This window comes from Salvelinus fontinalis, chromosome 25, assembly GCF_029448725.1.
Source record: "Salvelinus fontinalis isolate EN_2023a chromosome 25, ASM2944872v1, whole genome shotgun sequence".
NCBI lineage: Eukaryota > Metazoa > Chordata > Actinopteri > Salmoniformes > Salmonidae > Salvelinus > Salvelinus fontinalis.
Genome location: NC_074689.1, coordinates 25845231 through 25870501, shown reverse-complemented (window position 1 = coordinate 25870501; position 25271 = coordinate 25845231). Strand labels below are relative to the sequence as shown.

General features: G+C 42.3%; 2 protein-coding genes across 2 annotated transcripts in view; one reads left to right on the top strand and one right to left on the bottom strand.

The window, feature by feature from the left end:
- Window positions 1-7003: 7003 nt before the first annotated feature.
- LOC129823036 (thioredoxin domain-containing protein 5-like) lies at window positions 7004-20015 on the top strand. Its single transcript, XM_055881707.1, has 10 exons — window positions 7004-7259; window positions 8435-8587; window positions 9264-9369; window positions 11240-11336; window positions 13941-14056; window positions 14339-14425; window positions 14559-14705; window positions 15416-15498; window positions 15655-15784; window positions 18124-20015. Exons 1-10 carry the CDS (start codon window positions 7072-7074, stop codon window positions 18244-18246), a joined length of 1230 nt encoding a protein of 409 aa, XP_055737682.1. The 5' UTR covers window positions 7004-7071; the 3' UTR covers window positions 18247-20015.
- The window catches only part of LOC129823037 (bone morphogenetic protein 7-like), a 55367-nt gene continuing 49926 nt past the window's right edge, over window positions 19831-25271 (bottom strand). Inside the window, exons 5-7 of the mRNA XM_055881708.1 lie at window positions 24180-24256; window positions 22506-22616; window positions 19831-22409 (exon numbers count right to left, since the gene is read on the bottom strand). Of these exons, the coding sequence (XP_055737683.1) occupies window positions 22260-22409; window positions 22506-22616; window positions 24180-24256 (338 nt within the window). The 3' untranslated portion in view covers window positions 19831-22259. The remainder of the gene's footprint in view (window positions 22410-22505; window positions 22617-24179; window positions 24257-25271) is intronic.

The window sequence follows — 25271 nt, the reverse complement described above, 5'->3', positions numbered from 1 at the left end:
ATAGACCGAGACTTGAAAGTGAAACTTTCCAATGCAATCCACAGCTGTGAAGTAAGAGATCTATTGTGGTCAGGTTAACCAGGTTGTTTTGATCAAGATATAATTTCTAAGCAAAGGTTTAACAACTGTGGATGGTGGGAACATGGTGTATCACAAGATAGCAGCTTCTTCTCAACTCAATAACATTTTATAACTAGGAAAAGTGTTTCAGACTCCGTAAAGACAGACAGCTGAGTAGGTCTTTGACTCATATTCTTCAACTTTGTTAGACAGAAATCTGACTGTGCCATTCATTTGGTCCTCACTCTCCCAATTGGTCTCTCTTTCAGTCTCCCAATCAGTCTTTCTTTCAGTCTCCCAATCAGTCTCTTTCAGTCTTTCACCAAACCACCTGTTGACTACTGCACTCTCGAGCACTAAAGGAAATTAGGAAAATAAACAGACCGTTAATCTGCTTTTCCTTTGACAGCCTGTACTGTATAGCTGGCCTGGCATGCTGCCCACTGTCATCAATGGGTAACCGATAGGCACTGGAACTATGTGCTTGGAATGTGATAGGGTGGCAAGAGCGTCAGCTCTGGGTCGTTGTGGTGTATATTATACAGCTCTCTTCTGATCAAAAATCTCTATTATAAACTGGGTGATTCAAGGCCTTGTTGCTGATTGGCTGATAGCTGTGGTATATCAGACGGTATACCACAGGTATGACAAGACATTTATTTTTACTGCTCTAATTACGTTGGTAACCAGTTTATAATAGCAATAAGGCACCTCAGGAGTTTGTGGTATATGGCCAATATACCACGGCTAAGGGCTGTATCCAGGCACTCCACCTTGCGCTTTGTCTAAGAACAGCCCTTAGCCGTGGTATATTGGCCATATACCACACCCCCTTGGGCTTTGTTTAAATAAACACTTCTGTGTGTAACATTTCAAAGCATACTGAAACCACCTGCCAAAAAGTGATATGTAAGGACAATGGACAAGATAAGTTGTAGAATTTAAAAAAAAAGTAATGTGTGTGGGGGAGGGGTGTGTCATTCAGCCCTATCACTTTGTTCGATTTTGCACTCTACGCCTCAACAAATTGGGTCACTAGTCAAGCATTTTATGAAGCCGGTCTGAATGGGAGGCATGCTTGGGTTTTAAGGGCGGCAATTGAAGTTCAACTCTAGTCAGCCTTGAGACGAAAGTGTCATAATTTATCTCTGTGGGGACAGTCTGTTGTATTGCTGCCCCATAAATGGGCTCAGTCCACTGAAGGAATTTTAATGGTCACTCTGGGAATGTTAAAGCAGAGTCCATCCCTTGAAACAGGTCACCTCCCAGCCAGTGACCCCCAGTTTAACCAAACCCAGAACACTATGTAAACACCTCGTCCAACAGTAGCATGGCTGAAAGCGGACTCTGGTGGTAGATAAAAAAATGTACACTGTAGACCCGTGGTTCACAAACGTTTCTGGAGCTGTGATCCATCGAAACGCTTAAGTACCTTTCTTGTTACCGTCATCCAAGAAAACAAGACCAATGTTTTTGACTAGGAATGGATCGGAATCTAATAACCAAAAAGTTATTAGCTATGATGATATGGCACAGAGATCAATTGTATGTCTAAGGCAAACCGTAAAATACGTCAGCTCCTTAACGGTAAATCAAATGTAAAATATGACAAAATAGAATATCTATAGACTGGTCCTGTACAGAACTAAACTTTTCTATCATTGTCATATCATATGACATGGCTAAAGCACAAACAGCACTGGAGCACTATTGGCTAGAGTATGTGCATCTGTTGCCTAGGTTAAAAATAATCCCAGGTGCCTGCATTGCACTGTGAGTCAATGAAGTCTTTCTGTGACAGGGTGGAAATAGTTTGTCCAGCCAAAGACTTGTCAGTCCTGGGAGGCAGCGCATGAAATACCTTGGGAATGGAGCTCAGATTTACAGCGCTGTAACCATTGCACAGCACTACAGTCCCCAAGGGAAGGATCACATAGCCTCAGTAATAAATTGGATTAATTAATACATTTATATGTACTCATTCTCAGGCATCATTTCCAGTGGTGATGAAGAGGAAGACAAGTTTTACTCATATCTGACCATCAGTTTGGGAGACCAACAGACTATTAATCATCCTATCCGAGTATGAGCTAACACCTCAGTCAGAAGTGTAATCCGTAAAGGTCACAGATGTTTTCATTTGTGAAAAGTGAGTTGTAATGGTAAAGTCCCTTTCCACAGCATTAAGAATCTAGTTTTTTTTCTCTCACAGATTTCTCTGGAGAATTTATGAAACCTGCGCACCAAGGGGCCAAGTTTGTTCCAGTAGTAGGACAGAGCTAGGTGTGAGTGTCACGCCCTGACCTTAGAGAGCCGTTTTATTTCTCTATTTGGTTAGGTCGGGGTGTGATGTGGGGTGGGCATTCTATGTTTTGTATTTCTTTGTGTTTGGCCGAGTGTGGTTCCCAATCAGAGGCAGCTATCTATCCTATCGTTATCTCTGATTGGGAATCATACTTAGGAAGCCTTTTTTCCCACCTATGTTGTGGGATCTTGTTTTTGTACAGCTCTTGTAGCCGACGGAACGGTACGTTTGTTTTGGTTTCGCTTTGTTATTTTGTTGCTGGTTCTCATTTAAATAAATATGGTGACCACAAATTACGCTGCGCCTTGGTCTCCTTCAAACAACGAACGTTACAGTGAGGGAAAGTTGTGCTGGCTGCCAAGGAGTTGCAGTCGACCGGAACTCGCCAAAGACCATTTGAAAGTGACTAATTCGTTTTTTTAAAGACCTGTTGGAGGTTAAATGTGTGTCCCCTAAATTAGGATACTGACCGCTGTCATGCTGTGGTTTGTACAATTTTAATGGGACTACTTGGATATTGTTGGCAGGGTTATTTAAAAAATATTCCACTGTATATCAGGAGAAAAAAATATATAGTTCCCACAAACAGAGTCAACTTCAAAGAGTTCTCACAATGGAAGACTATGCAAAACAATCAATCTTATGGACAGCCCTTTGTTTGAAAGTCCTCCACTTTACACAACCATCTGTAACCATCTAATTTTACAAGTGACCCAGATTAACAAACCAACATGCATCTCTAATTCGATTTGAATCATATCCATCTATAATCTATACGGAGAAGGCGTATACCAAGTCTTTTTTATAAATTATCAATGTGACTGGAGAAACAAATGTGGTCCATTTCCTCAAAATTGTATTCCATTGTTAGATGTATTGAAATGGCTCAGGAGAAGGAAGGCCTCTCATTTCATTTCCTGTTCTCACATATAAATAATTCTCCTCTGAATTATTTTCAGTTGCCTCCCACGACAGTATCGATAAATATAGCATGGCATACACAGTACAACACAGTAGCCCCAGCAACAATACTGTGAAATACATCAGCCGATCTGGACTTATGCTTGAAATAGCGAGAATGACGACAATGCACCAGACTCCCACCTGACAAATATGTCCCTTAAATACACAATTGAAAAGACTTTCATTGAAATAAGTTAATGCATGTACAGTGGGGCAAAAAAAGTATTTAGTCAGCCACCAATTGTGCAAGTTCTCCCACTTAAAAAGATGAGAGAGGCCTGTAATTTTCATCATAGGTACACTTCAACTATGACAGACAAAATGAGAAAAAAAAATCCAGAAAATCACATGGTAGGATTTTTAATGAATTTATTTGCAAATTATGGTGGAAAATAAGTATTTAACATTTGTTATTGACCAAATACTTATTTTCCACCATAATTTGCAAATAAATTCATAAAAAATCCTACAATGTGATTTTCTGGATTTTCTTTTCTCATTTTGTCTGTCATAGTTGAAGTGTGTTTTTAAGTGGGAGAACTTGCACAATTGGTGGCTGACTAAATACTTTTTTGCCCCACTGTATACCTAGGCCTATCCAGAACATTAAAATGTTGCATAGATACATGACATATGTAGGTCTTTAGCCCGTTAAAATACTGTAAATGTTATTAAACCAAACGGGGGAGCTGTAAAACCTCGTTGGGACCTCATCAGCTGGTTAGCTGAGATAGACACAGACAGACAAGCTTAAGTGAATGAATGAAATGTAACCAACAGCAAAACATTTACCAAACAAAAATCATCTAACAGTAGATATAAAAAATTATATATTTGACACAAGTATGTCTACCTTCATATACACACTACCGTTCAAAAGTTTGGGGTCACTTACAAATGTCCTTGTTTTTGAAAGAAAAGCAAATGTTTTGTTTATTAAAATAACATCAAATTAATCAGAAATACAGTGTAGACATTGTTAATGTTGTAAATGACTATTGTAGTTGGAAACGGCAGATTTTTTAAAGGAATATCTACATAGGTGTACAGAGGCCCATTATCAGCAACCATCACTCCTGTGTTCCAATGGCACGTTGTGTTAGCTAATCCAAGTTTATCATTTTAAAAGGCTAATTGATCATTAGAAAACCCTTTTCCAATTATGTTAGCACGGCTGAAAACTGATGTTCTGATTAAAGAAGAAATACAACTGGTCTTCTTTAGACTAGTTGAGTATCTGGAGCATCAGCATTTGGGGGATTCGATTACAGGCTCAAAACTTTCTTTCTTCAGTCTATTCTTGTCTGAGAAATGAAGGCTTAGCAGAACAGGAAAATGGTCTAATTCACAGACGTATCAAGAGAACATAACTGGTCATCCCTACTACCTCTGATCTGGCGGACTCACTAAACACATGCTTTGTTTGTAAATTATGTCTGAGTGTTGGAGCGTGTCCAAGGCAATCCGTAAATTGATTTGCGTTTGCTTAATATAAGGAATTTGAAATGATTTATACTTTTACTTATACTTTTGATACTTAAGTGTTTTGTAGCAATTACATTTACTTTTGATACATGAGTATATGTAAAACCAAATACTTTTAGACTTTTACTCAAGTAGTATTTTACTGGGTGACTTTCACTTTTATACTTTTACTGAAAAGTATGACAATTGAGTACTTTTTTCACTAATGCTAATGAGGATCCTAATAAAATTTCTAATTGTGTGGATTTTGAACATTTCTGGGATCTGTTATTTCAAACATGGGACAAACATTTTACATGTTGCATTTATATTTTAGCTATGTGTACAGTACCAGTCAAAAGTTTGGACACCTACTCATTCAAGGGTTTTTCTTTATTTTTACTACTTTCTACATTGTAGAATAATAGTGAAGACATCAAAACTATGAAGTAACACATATGTAATCATGTAGTAACCACAAAAGTGTTAAACAAATCAAAATATATTTGAGATTCTTCAAAGTAGCCACCCTTTGCCTTGATGACAGCTTTGCACACTCTTGGCATTCTCTCAATCAGTTTAATGAGGAATGCTTTTCCAACCGTCTTGAAGGAGTTCCCAGATATGCTGAGCACTTGTTGGCTGCTTTTCCTTCACTCTGTGGTCCAACTCATCCCAAACCATCTCAATTGGGTTGAGATCAGGAGATTGTGGAGGCCAGGTCATCTGATGCAGCACTCCATCACTCTCTGTGGTCAAATAGCCCTTATACAACCTAGAGGTTTGTTTTGGGTCATTGTCCTGTTAAAAACATATGATAGTCCCACTAAGCGCAAACCAGATGGGATGGCGTATCGCTGCAGAAAGTTGTGGTAGACATTTTTTATTTTACCTTTATTTAACTAGGCAAGTCAGTTAAGAACAAATTCTTATTTTCAATGACGGCCTAGGAACAGTGGGTTAACTGCCTTGTTCAGGGGCAGAACAATAGATTTGTACCTTGTCAGCTCAGGGATTCAACCTTTCGGTTACTAGTCCAACGCTCTAACCACTAGGCTATGCTGCCGCCCCAACCAGCCATGCTGGTTAAGTGTGCCTTCAATTCTAAATAAATCACAGACAGTGTCACCAGCAAAGCACTCCCACACCATCACACATGCAGAGATCATCCGTTCACCTACTCTGCGTCTCACAAAGACACAGCGGTTGGAACCAAAAATCAAAACTTTGGACTCATCCGACCAAAGGACAGATTTCCACCGATCTAATGTCCATTGCTCTTGTTTCTTGGCCCAAGCAAGTCTCTTCTTCTTATTGGTGTTCTTTAGTAGTGGTTTCTTTGCAGCAATTCGTCCATGAAGGCCTGATTAACACAGTCTCCTCTGAACAGTTGAGATGTGTCTGTTACTTGAACTCTGTGAAGCATTTATTTGGGCTGCAATCTGAGGTGCAGTTAACTCTAATGAATGTATCTTCTGCAGCAGAGGTAACTCGGGGTCTTCCTTTCCTGTGGCAGTCCCCATGAGAGCCAGTTTCATCATAGCGCTTGATGGTTTTTGCAACTGCACTTGAAGAAAGTTTCAAAGTTCTTGAAATATTCTGTATTGACTGACCTTCATGTCTGAAAGTAATGATGGACTGTCGTTTCTCTTTGCTTATTTGAGCTGTTCTTGCCATAATATGGACTTGGTATTTTACCAAATAGGGCTATTTTCTGTATACCACCCCTACCTTGTCACAACACAACTGATCGGCTCAAACACATTAAGAAGGAAAGAAATTCCAAATGATCTTTTACTAAGGCTCACCTGTTAATTGAAATGCATTGAAGCTGGTTGAGAGAATGCCAAGAGTGTGCAAAGCTGTCATCAAGGCAAAGGGTGGCTACATTGAAGTATCTCAAATATAAAATATATTTTGATTTGTTTAACACTTTTTTGGTTACTACATGATTCCATGTGTTATTTCATAGTTTTGATGTCTTCACTATTATTCTACAATGTAGAAAATAGTACAAATAAAGATAGCCATTGATGTCTATCCTACTTGCGAAAGCATCTGATTAAAACTTGTTGGAGCTTGTTTAGAAGTGTTTGAAGTGCAGCAGTGGCGCGACGCCATGCCACAGATCTCTATATAATGTAGATTTCATCTCCACCTGTAAAACGGCTGCAGACATTGTTTAGAGCGTCTCATCGTGCATGGGTCCTATCCAGATTCTTCAAAGGTCAGCGTTAGTGATATTCACAGACAGACTAGTGGCTCAGCAAGACGGGATCATGGCCTCCTCAGCACTGAATTGCACACATTTTATGTTGTGTTTTATTTATTGTTCGTTACTTTTTGGTAATATATTTTGCGATGCTGATTCTGAAGAAGATGAACATGCCAAGCATACGTATACAGTGGATATGTTCAACGATGCTGTCCCAACCGCTCCCCACTTTGTCATGTTCTTCGCCCCTTGGTAAGCAAACGTTTTGAATAAACTCGCTAGGTAGTGTGTAGTTTGAAGTTATTGACAATATTTAGATGGATACCATATTTCTTTACCAATTTATCAGATTTTCAAGTTGTCAGGGGCTACAGCAACCGCTAACTTGCAGCTAGCTAGCGCAGCTTTTTTGCCGGCTAACTAGTCAGCCAAGTTGTATTATTTTTGCTACAAATGTTAACTAGGACTTGTATATAAAATGTTATCCATCATTACATAGATGAGAAGTCATTATAATCTAGCTAACACACTGGCTAAAGATTTGCTAACAAACCACACGAGACCAGAACAACGCTAACGTTAGTTAGCATACTTTGGTTGGTAATCATTAGAGCCTTAACTTATTTAAGCTTGTGAACTTTCTGAAGTCATGATTAAACTTGGACTGACCCGTCCTTTAACGTTAGTTGACACAGTCGCTAGTTACATGCGCAGTGTTTTTTGTTGTTGTATATATTCTTTTTTTCGGGGTGTTCAGTTTGCCGCACATTTTCTACTATATAACAGCTAGCCTAGCTAGCTAACAGTAGTGGAGTAATGGACCATTTCAGGATGTGACCGCTTACGTGGCAAGCACTGATTGACGTAACTTTGTAGACGGGCATGCACTAAAGATGCCTAAAAATGTCCCACGTTTTTTCAACACAAGTAACAATCTACTTGCTGTAGTAAGGCCTAATATTTTGGTGTCTTTTCTGAAATGTAAGCGTATAGACAACATTGCGGTTCTTCATCACTTCACAGGAGTGTCTTTACTTTATACCTCACCGAATACAGTTACAAGCTGACCCCACACTGCACAATCTGATCAAAGAAACATATGTGTGGATAACTTAAGTCAGACAACATAACAAGGCGGCACATTCTAGTGCCATAGAAACATGAAGACAGTTAAGCATATGGAATTCAATAGGAGTGTTGAGTTGTATCAGGTTTCTCTTTTCCACTGAGACTGCTCTCTCTATTTGATACCTAGCCTAATCAGTGTTTCCACCCCCCAAAACATCAGCAGTCTTAGTAGATATGTATCTCTCAGCGGTGGCAACAATGGTATAAGGGAAACACTGTTGATTCCAGGCATAACTGTGAAGCCTGTACCACCTCAGGAGAAAGACTTTGAAAGAACCTGTGCTGCGTTTTGCTTCCAGGTGTGGTCACTGTCAGAGGCTACAGGGGACATGGAACGAGATGGGGGACAAATACAACAACATGGAGTCGCCGCCCGCCTACGTCGTAAAGTTTGACTGCACTCAGGATGTTAAGTTCTGCTCCAATGTCCACGGCGTCAGGGGCTACCCCACGTAAGCACAGGGTTGTATTAATTAGGGCACACCATAGCAATGTTTTTTTTTAAATGTTGCGCAACAGAACCGTTTCTTACTGGATTTCTTATTGGAGAAGTTCATGTACTACCTTGCCATTTCATCGTGTATCTTCATTTTGCTCCTGGGCTCCCAAGTGGCGCAACGGTCTAAGGCACTGCATCTCAGTGCCAGAGGCGTCACTACATTCCCTAGTTCGAATCTAGGCTGTATCACATCCGGCCGTGATTGAGAGTCCCATAGGGCGGCGCACAATTGGCCCAGCGTCGTTCAGGTTTGGCTGGGGTAGGCTGACCTGCCTAGTTAAATAAAATAAATATATATCTTCATTTTGCCATTGGGATATGCATCTTAATTTTGCCACTGGGGTAAATCATGTAGCTAGATTTGATTACTTATTGACCGATAGCAGTGAAACATTGACATGCATTTAGTTACATTTTTACCCACCTTGTTTTGCAGTGTATGCTGTAAAAGCGGAACCTGGACCCTAGTGTGCTTATAAAATCTTCTGTCATAAAAACAACGTTCAGTTTCACGTAATTACAAAGGAATTGACCAGTTAAGTGTATTGCGAGTGTGTCAGTCATCTTACAGAGCAGTATGGCCTAGTCATTGAGGCGAATGATCTCGTTGACCCCTATGTTGTCTGTAGGCTGAAGCTGTTCAAACCTGAGCAGGAGGCTGTGAAGTACCAAGGCCCCAGGGACCTGCAGTCTCTGGAGACCTGGATGCTCAACACATTGCAGGACGAGCCTGTGGTAAGTGGGCGGAGTTACATGCATCCTATCATCTCATCTGAAATGGCTTCTCCTCATTTCGTTTATCTGATATGAAAGCCTTAGACAGGTGAAAGCAAAGGAACGGTGGACAACCTTGTTATCGCTTCCCACTTCCACTTTATCCTGTTTTCAATGGGAAGGAATGGAGGTGATGAGAGGTTGTCACTTTAACCAGGGATCATCAACCAGGGTTTAGCCACGGGACGATTTTTAAACCAGGGATCATCAACTATATTTAGCTGCGGGACGATTTTTGTTTTCATTAGTGGATGGTCAGGGGGCTGGATGATAATTACAAATTATTTGTAGACTGCAAATTGACCGCAAGAAGCCCAAACAAATATATAAATCGAGTACAGGCTTAACTGAATGGACGACAAAGACAGAATGCAATACGGCATTTTTATTTGGCTATATTGGGGTAGGCCTCGTCTCAGAAGAAATGCTCCTCAGAGCCAGATGTAGATGGCAGATAGCTGGCATCAAATACCCCCCCCCCCCAACCCCCTGCTGGAAAAACGGTATTCCAATGACGGGCCTTCAGGTGGAGGTGGAAGGTCGTTTGGAAGATTTTTACTGTAAAACATCAAGTGAGAGACCCTAGGTTTATTCCCATTGGTCGAGAGAAAGGAAAGTGATACTTTTGGTCATGTAGTGTATGTGGACACCTGCTCGTTGAAAATCTCATGGCATTATTATGGACTTGATCCCCCCTTTGCTGTTATAACAGCCGCCACACTTCTGGGAAGGTTTTCCACTAGATGTTGGAACATTGCTGAGGGGACTTGCTTCCATTCAGCTACGAGCATTAGTGAGGTCGGGCATTGATGTTGGGCGATTAGGTCTGGTTCGCAGTCGGCATTCCTATTCATCCCAAAGGTGTTCGATGGGGTTGAGGTCAGGGCTCTGTGCAGGCCAGTCAAGTTCTTCCACACCGATCTCGACAAACCATATCTGTTTGGACCTCGCTTTGTGCACAGGGGCATTGTCATACTGAAACAGGAAAGGGCCTTACCCAAACTGTTTCCACTTCGTGATTGAGTCATTGTTGCTCCTAGAAGTTTCCACTTCACAATAAGCACAATAATAGACCGGGGCACCTCTAGCAGGGCAGAAATTTAACAACTGACTTGTTGGAAAGGTGGCATCCTATGACGGTGCCACGTTGAAAGTCACTGAGCTCTTCAGTAAGGCCTTTTACTGCCAATGTTTGTCTATGGAGATTACATGGCTGTGTGCTCGATTTTATACACTTGTCAGCCACACCTGAAATAACCTAATCCACTCATTTAAAGGGGTGTCCACATACTTGTGTATATATAGTGTAATTGCACTAGTGAGCCCATAGGTTAATTAGCAGGCATGGTGACGTTGCCTTAGCGTGCCGTGCTCAAAGGCTGGAGTTAACCATTGAATGATGATCCCTGCGCTTGCTAATTGTGAAAGAGTAGGACATACGTAACATTTGTAGCCAGCACCGTATGACTAAACGCTATGCCCATGAGATAGGAGGAAATGTGAATATATTATGCTTACTGAAATTAAATACATGTGAGCCTTACTGATTTGAACTTTCGTAACTACATAATATTTGTCTAAAACATAATCATTTCATACCTTTTTGTAAACAATCAATGTCTCTATTGGAACAGGTTTCCAAAATGTAAATCATATGTTTTCAGTCTTATGTCCAACAATAAATCATTGAAAACTTGGGGTCCGAATAAGATCCACCAGTTGGAGATCCCTGCGTTAAACCTTTCAGACCATCTTAATATAACCTTCAGACTAATGTTACGCGATGGCAGTCTTTATTTGGTGTGTGGCATGATGTTCTATGGGTTTGCAGGAGCCAGAGACTGAACTGGAGCCTCCCAAAGCCCCGGAGCCCAAGCAAGGCCTGTTTGATCTCACTGCCGGCAACTTCAAGGCCCACATCGCTAAAGGTAACGTGGGGGGGGACTGGGATCTGTCAGTGCAATATACATATGTCAACAGTCTCTTTATAGCCTGGTCCCAGTTCTGTTTCTGATGTCTCGCACCATAGGAGTTGGCAAGGCCGCACAAACTGACATGGGACCAGGCTTGTCTATTTATACCCGAAATATAACATGTGAGGGTTCCTTAACGCAACTGTTTTTGTAAGCTGCATACGTCCATTTTCTACAGCGATTAACATCATTTAGATGCTGTCATTCCCTTGAAACCATGATGCAATCCACTCTACATTTATCTCATGCAACCGCATGTTTCCGGTCACTGGACAAGCACAACAAAAATAAATGGTGGTCACGATAAATGTCCTGCTGAAATTGCAGCTCTTCAGCCCGGTTTTGAGTTGAATGTTTTGTTTGAGAAAGAAAAATAAATGATTCCTGTTTGGAGGGGGAAAAGACAGGATATGACGGGATCATTTTTAAGAGGAATGTTTGTGTCCAACCTTTTAAATGGTGACAAGATGGGCTGTGACGAAATTGCGTCATGGGTAACATTTAACCTCTGAGCTCAGTGTATTTTAGTCTCCGGGCCAGTAACGCACAGGCGATTTTATAGTTGATGTAATTTCTCATGTTATTCCATCAACTAAATACCCATCTGTAAGCTGAAACGCTCTAACTTGAGTTAATTAAATACAACTGTAAAATACTTTAATTCTGTGCTTTCAGATTGTAGCTACCCTTACTAGAGGTTGACCGATTATGATTTTTCGCAGATACTGATTATTGGAGGACCAAAAAAAGCTGATACCGATTAATCGGACGATTTTTTTTTATTTTTTATATATATTTGTAATAATGACAATTACAACAATACTGAATGAACACTTTTATTTTAACTTAATATAACACATCAATAAAATCAATTTAGTCAAATAAATAATGAAACATGTTCAATTTGGTTTAAATAATGCAAAAACAAAGTGTTGGAGAAGAAAGTAAAAGTGCAATATTTGCCATGTAAAAAAGCTAATGTTTAAGTTCCTTGCTCAGAACATGAGAACATATGAAAGCTGGTGGTTCCTTTTAACATGAGTCTTCAATATTCCCATGTAAGAAGTTTTAGGTTGTAGTTATTATAGGACTATTTCTCTCTATACCATTTGTATTTCATATACCTTTGACTATTGGATGTTCTAAATGGTACTTTAGTATTACCACCCTAATCTCGGTAGTGCTTGAAGCATTGCGAGGAGCTGCTGGCAAACGCAGGAAAGTGCTGTTTGAATGAATGCTTACGAGCATGCTGCTGGCTACCACAGCTCAGTCAGACTGCTCTATCAAATCATAGACTTAATTATAATATAATAACACACAGAAATACGAGCCTTAGGTCATTAATATGGTCAAATCCGGAAACGATCATTTCGGAAACAAAACGTTTATTCTTTCAGTGAAATACGTAACCATTCCGTATTTTATCTAACAGGTAGCATCCCTAAGTCTAAATATTGCTGTTACATTGCACAACCTTCAATGTTATGTGATAATTACGTAAAATTCTGGCAAATTAGTTCGCAACGAGACAGGCGGCCCAAACGGTTGCATATACCCTGACTCTGCGTTCAATGAATGCAAGAGAAGTGACACAATTTCCCTAGTTTAATATTGCCTGCTAACATTAATTTATTTTAATTAAATATGCAGATTTAAAAATATATACTTGTGTATTGATTTTAAGAAAGGCGTTGATGTTTATGGTAAGGTACACATTGGTGCAACGAAAGTGCTTTTTTCCGCGAATGTGCTTGTTAAATCACCCGTTTGGAGAAGTAGGCTGTGATTCAATGATAAATTAACAGGCACCGCATCGATTGTATGCAATGCAGGACAAGCTAGATAATCTAGTAATATCATCAACCATGTGTAGTTTGATTGTTTTTTTATAAGATACGTTTAATGCTAGCTAGCACCTTACCGTGGCTCCTTGCTGCACTCGCATAACAGGTAGTCAGCCTGCCACGCAGTCTCCTCGTGGAGTGCAATGTAATCGGCCATGATCGGTGTCCAAAAATGCAGATTACCGATTGTTATGAAAACTTTAAATCGGCCCTAATTAATCGGCCATTCCGATTAAACGGGCGTCCTCTAACCCTTACTGTACATGACTATTTATTGGTTCTTTTTACCCCTTTTTTTCCCCTCCACAATTTTCGTGATATACAATTGGTAGTTAGTCTTGTCTCATTGCTGCAACTCCTGTATAGACTCGGGAGAGGCGAAGGTCGAGAGCCTCCGAAACATGACCGGCCAAGCCACACTGCTTCTTTAACACACGGCTCGCTTAACCCGGAAGCTAGCCGCACCAATGTGTTGGAGGTAACACTGTGCAGCCGGCCTAACCCGGACGACGCTGGGTCAATTGTCTCATGGGTCTCCCGGGTTGTGGCCAGCTGCGACACAGCCCGGGATCGAACCTGGATCTGTAGTGATGCCTCTAGCACTGCGATACAGTGCCTTAGACCGCTGCGCCACTCGGGAGGCTTACTGTACGTTTTATATGATGTTTTCCAGTATTAACTACAATCTTTCTTTTTCCTGTCTTCTTCGCAGGGTCCCACTTTGTCAAGTTCTTTGCCCCCTGGTGCGGTCACTGCAAGGCCATGGCCCCGACCTGGGAGCAGCTGGCCACCAGCTTCGAGTACTCAGACAACATCAAGATCGGCAAGGTGGGTGACAAGTCACCGGCAGGGGACTAGAGCGCCATGTTTGTCACATGTGCACCAGTCCAGGATACGGAACTTATGACGACTCGTTTGTACAGTAGAATGATACGATCTCCTTCAACAAATGTTATTTATGGCTGTGTTTTGATGTTTGTATTGTACTGACAGCCCAGTGGTAGTAGAATTTACTGCATGTTAATATTTCCACATGAAAAGCGCAACTGGCTATACCAGCTGGATATGCTGAATGAATTCTGATTAAACTAGTGTGTTGTGATTGGCCAGGTGGACTGTACCCAGCACTATGACGTGTGCTCTGAGAACGCTGTGCGTGGCTACCCCACACTGCTCTTCTTCAAGGACGGAGAGAAGGTACCTAGTTTGGTTGGCTACCTCACTGAAGAAGACATTGTGTTCTGTAACCCATTCATGTTTGTGAGGAGCTATGACTTCACCATTTAATGAGTCAGTTTGTTAACCCTTTCCGGTGGTGGTGTCTGTTCAGGCGGACCAGTATAGAGGCAAGCGGGACCTGGACTCTCTGAAGGACTTTGTGGACAACCAGGTCAAGGCTGCTGCTGTTAAGGAGGATGATGAACACCCACATGCCAACGAGATCCCAGTACCCAGCGATGAGCCCGCCAAAGAGGAGGTACTACAGTGTGTGTGACTTTCTATCAGGCATAATGGGGCCAAGCACATGTGCCTTCCAGATTTAAAATACTCCACATGCTATGTTGTGGGTAAATGCCTACGTCGAGATCTAATTTTGGGGCCCGGGCACCGTGTTGCAGGTGTGGGCAGCACGTTTTTACAGCTTACCTCTCCAGATACTTAATAAGTGAATAAGATCTCAGGCTGATGTTTTAGCAGTGAGATTACCAGGCCAAGCTGTTCGACTCGCAGTCTACTGCAGACTGGATTCCAGGCATAGGCCTCTGCTACACAACGGTTAACTAGAAGTCTCAATCATGGGCAGGCTAGCTATTTTTGTGTTTGCAATGCTAGAATAGTGGGTTTGATTCCCGGGACCACCCATACTTAAAATGTATGCACGCGTGACTGTAAGTCGCTTTGGATAAGAGTGTCTGCTAAATGGCATTTGTTATTATTAAATTAGAATGTTAAGTGTGAACGGTGACATCACTAAAGTCTAACCCTTGAACAAAGACATGACACGTGTGGTTAAAGGACAGATCTGATGCTACTTTCAATCAAACGTAGAACTCGATTCGTCTCGGCTGTCCGGGTTTATGAACTTAGGCTACTTCTTTGAATTACTGGTCTTGTGGACGTATAAACCAATACAGGACCATGAATGATACAATCTGAAATGATCGCTTATTTTTTTTCCCCTTGCAGTCTGGCGTAGTTACACTCACAGAGGCCAACTTTGACGAGACAGTGGCCAAGGGGCTGGTATTCATCAAGTTCTATGCGCCATGGTAAGAAAGAGCTCCTCTATGAGCTATTAAATCCACATGTATGTTCTATTTAACCCATCTCACCATATGAAATGTACAATATTTAAGGCAATTTGAGTTGGTGATTTACTTAAAACGAGAAGACATAACCATAAGTTACTTAACCTCCCTCTCCAGGTGTGGCCACTGTAAGAGTCTGGCACCTACCTGGGAGGACCTGTCTAAGAAGGAGTTCCCTGGCCTGACTGATGTCAAGATTGGCAAAGTGGACTGCACAGTGGAGAGGACGATCTGCAACAAGTTTTCAGTAGGTGTTGTACATTGACTGTCTGAAGCTGAGAGATGGCTCAGAAATAGTGCTAGTGAAGTCTACCATGCTCTGGGGTGTAAACAGCCAGACGGTGAGATCCTGCAACTTGATACATGCTGTTATAAACACACAAACAACAGCAGGTGTGACCCAGGGCCACAGGAAGCAGAAACAGTGAACAGGCTTAGCTGAGGTTGTGATCTCTGGCTCCACAGCCACCTCATTGTAGGATTGGTTGATCAGTGATGCTGCGCTACCCGGAACGGTGGATCTGACTCCCTCATTGTCCTTTAAGTCAATGACCATCAGAACCTTTATCACTGGGACGGTCCATGGTAGGACCATCACAACCTTTATCACTGGGACGGTCCATGGTAGGACCATCACAACCTTTATCACTGGGACGGTCCATGGTCGGACCATCACAACCTTTATCACTGGGACGGTCCATGGTAGGACCATCACAACCTTTATCACTGGGACGGTCCATGGTAGGACCATCACAACCTTTATCACTGGGACGGTCCATGGTAGGACCATCACAACCTTTATCACTGGGACGGTCCATGGTAGGACCATCACAACCTTTATCACTGGGACGGTCCATGGTAGGACCATCACAACCTTTATCACTGGGACGGTCCATGGTCGGACCATCACAACCTTTATCACTGGGACGGTCCATGGTAGGACCATCACAACCTTTATCACTGGGACGGTCCATGGTAGGACCATCACAACCTTTATCACTGGGACGGTCCATGGTAGGACCATCACAACCTTTATCACTAGGACGGTCCATGGTAGGACCATCACAACCTTTATCACTAGGGAATTTCCACTGACTCAAGGCCATGGGGGCAGTAGTCTCTTCAGCTGCAGCCTGTCTGGCTCTTTATAGGCTAACAGGTAGAAATAAATGAATTTGTGATTCACACTGCTAAACAATAGGGACGTGACAATTCACCAGTACGCATTGGCCCCCTGATTCAAATGTTTAAGATACAAGTGCATCGGTCCGCTGACCCCAAAACTGATCCAAATGTAGCGTGCATCATTCAGAAAATAAATTCAAACTTAACGAATCGACGGTTCACTAAAATGTTGTGATCCTATTACATACTACCATCCGAAAACACCATCTTTTGTGACAACTGATGCATCCTCTCTTTCGGTGTGGAACTGTGCTTAGTCGTTTGCATACCAGATAACCCCAGGCAATATCAGTAGCCTAGTCAAACTGAGCACTGTGCCCAGCTTCGCACGCTGTACCAACACAAAGTAGGCATCAGTAGCCTAGTCAAACTGAGCCCTGTGTCCGTCATGATCTGGGGCGGTGTGTGGCATTATCATCGGACTGAGCTTGTTATTGCACGCAATCTCAACGCTGTGCGTTACAGGGAAGACATCCTCCTCCCTCATGTGGTATCCTTCCTGCAGTCTCATCCTGACATGACCCTCCAGCATGACAATGCCACCAGCCATACTGCTCGTTCTGTGCGTGATTTCCTGCAAGACAGGAATGTCGGTGTTCTGCCAAGGCCAGCGAAGAGCCCGGATCTCAATCCCATTGAACACGTCTGGGACCTGTTGGATCGGAGGGTGAGGACTAGGGCCATTCCCCCCATAAATGTCCAGGAACTTGCAGGTGCCTTGGTGGAAGAGTGGGGTAACATCTCACAGCAAGAACTGGCAAATCTGGTGCAGTCCATGAGGAGGAGATGCACTGCAGTACTTAATGCAGCTGGTGGCCACACCAGATACTGACTGTTACTTTTGATTTTGACCCCCTTTTGTTCAGGGATACATTATTCAATTTCTGTTAGTCACATGTCTGTGGAACTTGTTCAGTTTATGTCTCAGTTGTTGAATCTTGTTATGTTCACACAAATATTTACACATGGTAAGTTTGCTGAAAAATAAACACAGTTGGCAGTGAGAGGACTTCTTTTTTTTCTGAGTTTAGATGGTTTATGTGTGGTTTTCAGTAAGAGAACATCAACATTCCTTCGTATCGACATTTGAAGGAAGGGATTTAAAGATCTAAAGATTTTGATGCACTATTGTAAAGTGGTTGTTCCACTGGATATCATAAGGTGAATGCACCAATTTGTAATTCGCTCTGGATAAGAGCGTCTGCTAAATGACGTAAATGTAAATGAAGGGGGAAGTGTTAAGGTGAAGGCATTGCAGAGCTAGGTGAAATTGAGACCATATTACCATATACTTATCCATTCCCTTCAGATCAGCAAACACTGAAGAGGTCGGGGCTAGCTAGGGGTTGTTACCTTTAGTGGATGTCAGACTTGAACCTTTGTCCTCTTTCCCTGCTACAGGTGAGTGGGTACCCCACCCTGCTGATGTTCAGGGCGGGTGTGCAAGGTGAGGAGCATCATGGAGGGCGCGACTTGGAGAGCCTGCACGGCTTTGTGATGAAGCAGGCCCGAGACGAGCTGTAGCACTATCCAATCAACATCCGTCGTTACTTCTTTCCTCCCCCACACAGCGTATCTGGCCAATGAGAGGCATCCACTCTCCCATAGAGGCTAGCTCTCTTCTCTCTCTGATCGTTTTCCTTTCAGAAAGCAGTAGAATCAACAGACCCGTTTCCCCCCCCCCCCCCCTCTATGTAATGCCTTGTTTACCCCCTTTTTGTTTCTGTTATAATCCAATAGTTTGTGTGACTATTCGTTTGGGCTGCCTAGTCCCACTCTTCCTCTGGAAATGAAATGATGTGATGGACAACCACTTTTTGCCAGCGGTACTTAATCAGTCAGACCTTGACAATGCATACCGTGATAGTCATCCCAACGCTTGACACAACTCAAGGACAGTCGTCGTATATGGTGCCTGCCGGTTGTATCAAAAAAACGTTGGATTAACCTGCCTGAGTTTGTCTGAAATTTCAATAACCTTATTTTTGGTGATTTAAGGAAATCATGCTGATAAATCACGAGACACTTATGTAATTGTTACTGCAGCAAAGAGGTCAAAGCCGCGTGACGTTGAGCGTTAAGTTGACGGTACTTCTCATCCATGCCAGTAATGGCCTAACTAACTTAACTCTCAGGGACACCCAGTTCTCGGCCTACTCCATACTATCTCTTATCAACTATATTTGTATCCCACGTATGTTTTTGTAGAGTCCCCCCAACTGCTTGTTGGCTATGTCGGGGAAGGCTGCAGGAAACTACTTTTCAGTGTTTCGTGTCAAACTGCCCTTTTTGTGTGTTCTTCTGACATCGTAAATGTGCTACAAAAAGTCTGAATGTAGACCTATTTTGTTTTTCTTCTATATACGTTTGTGCTGTGAGGCTTCAGTTCGGTCCCGCCACGGCCCAATATCAGGCGCAGTGTTGGTGTTATCACCGTTTTTATAAACAATGATTGTGATCGTCAGTTTGTACACTCAAGTCATGCCTTTTGAATGGAATCTACCAGTTTGGGTCATTACAGGAAAGCTGTATTAGTCATTAGTCCATGTTTGACAAAGTCCCTCAAATGGTTTGCAAGGGATTGTGTCATATGTACAAAAAAAAGTATATATTTAAAAATGGTTTTGTACGGCTAGTTCATTAGAATGGAATATGTTCTTGTGTAAATGCAATAGATTTCACAAAGCTTATTTTAATATTCTGTTCTATAGACTAAGCGTCTCAGGCACCAGTGTAAAACATTCTCCCAGTGAAGCACAAGAATGCCACAACATTAGTGCTACGGTCACTTTTACTTTGGGTTTATCTACCTTTGAAAACAATTTGGAATGTTTGGTTTACCACGTATGCTTGGAAGAGTAAAAATAGAATACAAAAAAAAATAAAATTACACCCACATAATGATCAATTATATTTGACTTGTTTAGTCAGTAAGATATGATGACAATGTTGATTTTCCTTCTTTCCAGATGTAGTCTTAAGTCTTTGAATATGCGTGTGTGCGCTATTCTGGGGCGGTTGGGGTGAATCAAAAGATTGTGTATGTTCATGGAGTTGCTGGATGAGGCAGTTTTTACATTCAATGCTCAATTAAGGGAAACCAATGCGTTCAGAGGCTAACCACATATTGTTAGTACAATCTTTATGGATAGCACATGGTCTAGGCAGACTCCAGTGAAGGAAAGCTGTTTGTTTTTCTCTCGTGAGTGGGTTGTACACTGCCCATGTATTTTGTAAACAAAAAGCAAGTTGTAACATGAGATTTTGTAATAAAATGTCTTTTTCCAAAAATAGTATTTTTCATTTGTTCACATTTCTCTGTAATATGGCATGACATTTTAAGAGGTGCAATAAATAAGCTGAAAATGTACAAGTATTTACACACAAAAGTAAGTCTAAACATGATCACAAATGTAAACAGCAGCTTACCAGAGGTATATTTTGTGATTTTTGGATTTTCTTTTGGTACAAAGGGTATCCAATTTTCAGCTATAGTCAACTGTTCTGTTTATAAACCCATATGTCAATGTCTTAGCATGTTTTGAATGTTTGTACTCGCACAAAGTTCTGTGAATACATTGACACTTCCTATTTCTACATCAATGACAAATGGTCAAAAAAAATCACACCGAAGCTAATTTCAGAAAATTGGTCCTAAACATTTGATCAGCTGGTTTGACCAACAAATAGCTTTTCTACTCTGTGCAGGTTTTTGGGAATAATATGTTAAGTTCGATTGGAGTAACAGTTTGCGGTATGTCCGAGGGATGAGGTGGAAGCCGTCTTTGGAGCGGTACGTCAGTTGAGCCACAACCTGCTACCTGATGAACCAGTCCAGTGAAATGAACTCCGCGTGAGCCTGGCAAATATTGACCAAATGAAGATATCACAACTAAAAGAGTATGTGGTCGTTTCCGTTCGGCCCGTATTATATTTTTGGAAGCCAGGTGAATATGGCGGAAAAGCTTACGAGTACAATACATAACAAGTAGGAAATATCTTTTTACATTAACTAACGTGACATAAATATTACAATATCAGCAGATTGTTGATGATAAAATCAGGCTTTGGTTAGTCAGACAGTATATTTTATTCATACAATGCAATGGGGAAGTATTCAGACCCATTGACTTTTTCCACATTTTGTTACATTACAGCCTTATTCTAAAATGGATGTTTTCTTTTCCTCGTCCATCTACACACAATACCCCATAATGGCAAAGCAAAAACTGAAATATCACATTTATAGCTAATTTCAGGTCTCCAAAGATGTTAGATCAGGTTCAAGTCCGGGCTCTGGCTGGGCCTCTCAAGGACATTGAAACTTGTCCTATGTTGTCTTGGCTGTGTGCTTATTGTTGTTGTTCTTTTGGAAGGTGAACCTTCGCCCCAGTCTGAGGTCCTGAGCGCTCTGGAGCAGGTTTTCATCAAGGATCTCTCTTTGCTCTGTTTATCTTTCCCTCGATCCTGACTAGTTTCCCAGTCCCTGTCGCTGAAAAACATCCCCACAGCAGGATGCTGCCACCGCCATGCTTCACCATAGGGATGGAGCCAGGTTTCCTACAGAAGTGACGCTTGGCATTCAGGCCAAAGAGTTCAATCTTGGTTTCATTAGACCAGAGAATCTTGTTTTTCATGGTCTGAGATTCCTTTAGGTGCCTTTTTGCAAACTCCAAGAGGGCTGTCATGTGCCTTTTACTGAGAAGTGGCATCCGTCTGGCCACCACCATGAAGGCCTGATTGGTGGAGTGCTGCAGAGATGGTCGTCCCTCTGGAAGGTTCTCCCATCTCCATAGAGTAACTCCGGAACTCTGTCAGAGTGACCTTATGGCTTGGTTGTTGCTCTGACATGCACTGTCAACTGTGGGATCTTATATAGACAGGTGTGTGCCTTTCCAAATCATGTCCAATCTACCACAGGTGGACTTCAATCAAGTTGTAGAAACATCTCAATGATGATCAATGGAAACAGGATGCACCTGAACTCAATTTCTGAATACTTATGTAAATAGGGTATTTGTTTTTTACTTGTAATAAATTTGCAAACATTTCTAAAAACTTGTTTTCACTTCATTATGGGGTATTGTGTGTAGATTAGATATATTAAAAAAAAACGAATTTAGAATAAGGCTGTAAGTTAACAAAATGTGGAAAAAGTTGAGGCGTCTGAATACTTTCCAAATGCACTGTAGTTGGGCTAATGCTGTCTCCCCCATTTCTACATGTTTTCTGTGTCATTCCACTACATCTGACGGGATTGGCTACCCGCGCTGAGATAACATTGAGTCAATTCCCCTACGTCTTCGAGTTGTTTTGCTGTAATGGAGCAAGTAGCCGTCGGAGAATTTGAACATCACTTAGATGAGAGAGAGAGTGGAAAGCAGCACATTGGTCTGGTCCTTTATCAGTTCCTCCCTCACCCTGAGTATGAGAGCGGGTAGTACACACACTGACATACAGGCAGACGCAGGATGTCGTGTCTCCGTCTCCGCTGCAGCCCGCGCCGCGGTCAGGTGACCATGACGACATGGCGGTTGTCAGTGGCAACCACAGGCCCTGACCACCATGTTCTTGTACTTCTTCAAGATGACGTTGGAGTTGTCGTCGAAGTAGAGCACAGAGATGGCGTGCAGCTTGGTGGGGGCGCAGCAGGGCTTGGGCACATTCTCCGGGTTCATGAGGTGGACCTGGGAGGCGATGACAAGGTCAGAGGTCATCATTTATACCACTTTTTTGGAGCTTTATTAGCTCGGCAGTTTTATAAGCCTTCTTGGATCACTCACCAGTGTCTGCACAATGGCATGGTTGGTGGCGTTCATATGGGCGTTGAGGGGGAAGACACACTCTCCACCACAGTAGTTGGCAGCGTAGCCCTCAGGTGCAATGATCCAGTCCTGATACAATCACAAGAGGAAAAACATTCGATATGGCTAACCAATCTGGTCACAACAGGCATCCTAATGGTCTACAGTGTGTTCAGCAGGCTCTGTGAATGGGACGCTGAGGCAGGTACTGTGCATATGTCTCAGTGGAGGCTGCTGGGGGGAGAACGGCTCATAGCAATGGCTGGAACGGGAGTGAATGGAATGGCATCAAACACATGGAAACCATGGAAACCATATGTTGGATGTATTTGATACCATTCCACTCATTCTGCTCCAGTCATTACCACGAGCCCGTCCTCCCTAATTAAGATGCCACCAACCTCCTGTGTGATATTCATTTGACTGACTGTTGAAGAGTTTGATAAAACAGTGCTCGTTCTGCAGCGTCGGTATACTAGCACGAGGTCCAAAGCTCTGTGTTGTGTATCACAGTAGTTCTCTCCCTCAGTTCCAACTGGGTCTCTACATGTAGTCACAGTAGTTCTCTCCCTCAGTTCCAACTGGGTCTCTACATGTAGTCACAGTAGTTCTCTCCCTCAGTTCCAACTGGGTCTCTACATGTAGTCACAGTAGTTCTCTCCCTCAGTTCCAACTGGGTCTCCTAGGATGTATCAGTGCAGGAATAGGTACAAATACCTGTGGAATCACTCATGGAGCAGGTAGTTACTACAATCTCTTCCTTTTTTGCCTCTCTCTTTCTGCCTGTCTGTGTGCGTGTGTGTGTCTCTCTCTCTCTCTCTCTCTCTCTCTCTCTCTCTCTCTCTCTCTCTCTCTCTCTCTCTCTCTCTCTCTCTCTCTCTCTCTCTCTCTCTCTGTGTGTGTGTGTGTCTCTCCCTGGGTGTGTGTGTGTGTGTGTCTCTCTCTCTCTCTCTCTCTCTCTCTCGCTCTCTCTCTCTCTCTCTCTCTCTCTCTCTCTCTCTCTCTCTCTCTCTCTCTCTCTGGGTGTGTGTGTGTCTCTCCCTGGGTGTGTGTGTGTGTGTGTCTCTCTCTTTCTCTCTCTCTCTCTCTCTCTTTCTCTCTCTCTCTCTCTCTCTCTCTCTCTGGGTGTGTGTGTGTGTCTCTCTCTGGGTGTGTGTGTGTGTGTGTCTCTCTCTCTCTCTCTCTCTCTCTCTCTCTCGCTCTCTCTCTCTCTGGGTGTGTGTGTCTCTCTGTGTATGTGTGTGTTGGCACTTTCGCTCTAGATGTCAGTTTTGTCTTAACAGGGGGTTGTTTGTTTTGCAGGACTACGTGGCTGCCTGTTTTCCCCTCCATTAACCTGAATGAGTTCACAGGCCACTTAAACTCTTACTGCCCAGAAATGCTTCTTTAAATGGTTATAAAAGCAGTATAAAAGCCTTTTTGTTAGTCTGCTGTCTTCTACCAAATGTCTTCATTGACCTTCTTTTGACATGAGATTCTGGCCTTGTTTCTGTATTGTATGTTATTGTATTGTATTGTATTGTATTGTATTGGTAATGAGATGAACTACAGGTTGTTAAGTCTCTTTCACTCTGGTCAAATGGGATAGTTACACGCGGAATTATGGGTACTGTAGTCCCTCTTAGTCCAATAGTGTTAGAGTTAGATGCTTACCTGCCAGCCCAGCTCCCGGAAGCTGACGTAGAGCTCATGTCTCCTACAGGCTGTGTTATGGTCACTGCTGTTGAAATCTAAATGGGAAGAAAGAACTAGGAGGGATAAGTCAGGGTTGAATCATAATCATATCCGCCTCCGCTCTCATATATCGGATTGGGTAGTGAATGATATGTGTTTGGCTGTAGTTCACAGTAACATGTGTTATAGTGTGTTTGACTGTAGTTCACAGTAACACGTGTTATAGTGTGTTTGGCTGTAGTTCACAGTAACATGTGGTATAGTGTGTTTGACTGTAGTTCACAGTAACACGTGTTATAGTGTGTTTGGCTGTAGTTCACAGTAACACGTGTTATAGTGTGTTTGGCTGTAGTTCACAGTAACATGTGTTATAGTGTGTTTGGCTGTAGTTCACAGTAACACGTGTTATAGTGTGTTTGGCTGTAGTTCACAGTAACATGTGTTATAGTGTGTTTGGCTGTAGTTCACAGTAACACGTGTTATAGTGTGTTTGGCTGTAGTTCACAGTAACATGTGTTATAGTGTGTTTGGCTGTAGTTCACAGTAATACGTGTTATAGTGTGTTTGGCTGTAGTTCACAGTAATACATGTTATAGTGTGTTTGGCTGTAGTTCACAGTAACACGTGTTATAGTGTGTTTGGCTGTAGTTTACAGTAACACGTGTTATAGTGTGTTTGGCTGTAGTTCACAGTAACACGTGTTATAGTGTGTTTGGCTGTAGTTCACAGTAACACGTGTTATAGTGTGTTTGGCTGTAGTTCACAGTAACACGTGTTATAGTGTATTTGGCTGTAGTTCACAGTAACACGTGTTATAGTGTGTTTGACTGTAGTTCACAGTAACACGTGTTATAGTGTGTAATAGAGGATTTTAAGTGCCTCACACTCTCTTGAAGATAAATTCATTTGAAAGCGTGCCTAAATGAATTGGTGGGTGATTGGGTGCATTGGGTTGGACTCCGATGACAAGCGTGTTTATAACTGTCGTCCTCTCTCCGCAGTTTGTTTTAATCATCTCCCTCTGGTCCCGCCCGTCCGCAGAGTCACAGAGTTAGGGACTCAGCGAGTGTC

Coding starts and splice junctions, on each gene's coding strand:
- LOC129823036 (XM_055881707.1), top strand. CDS start 7,072: ATGGCCTCCTCAGCACTGAATTGCACACATTTTATGTTGTGTTTTATT. Junction 8,588..9,263: donor GGCGTCAGGGGCTACCCCAC/GTAAGCACAGGG, acceptor TGTTGTCTGTAG/GCTGAAGCTGTTCAAACCTG. Junction 14,426..14,558: donor TCTTCAAGGACGGAGAGAAG/GTACCTAGTTTG, acceptor GTGTCTGTTCAG/GCGGACCAGTATAGAGGCAA.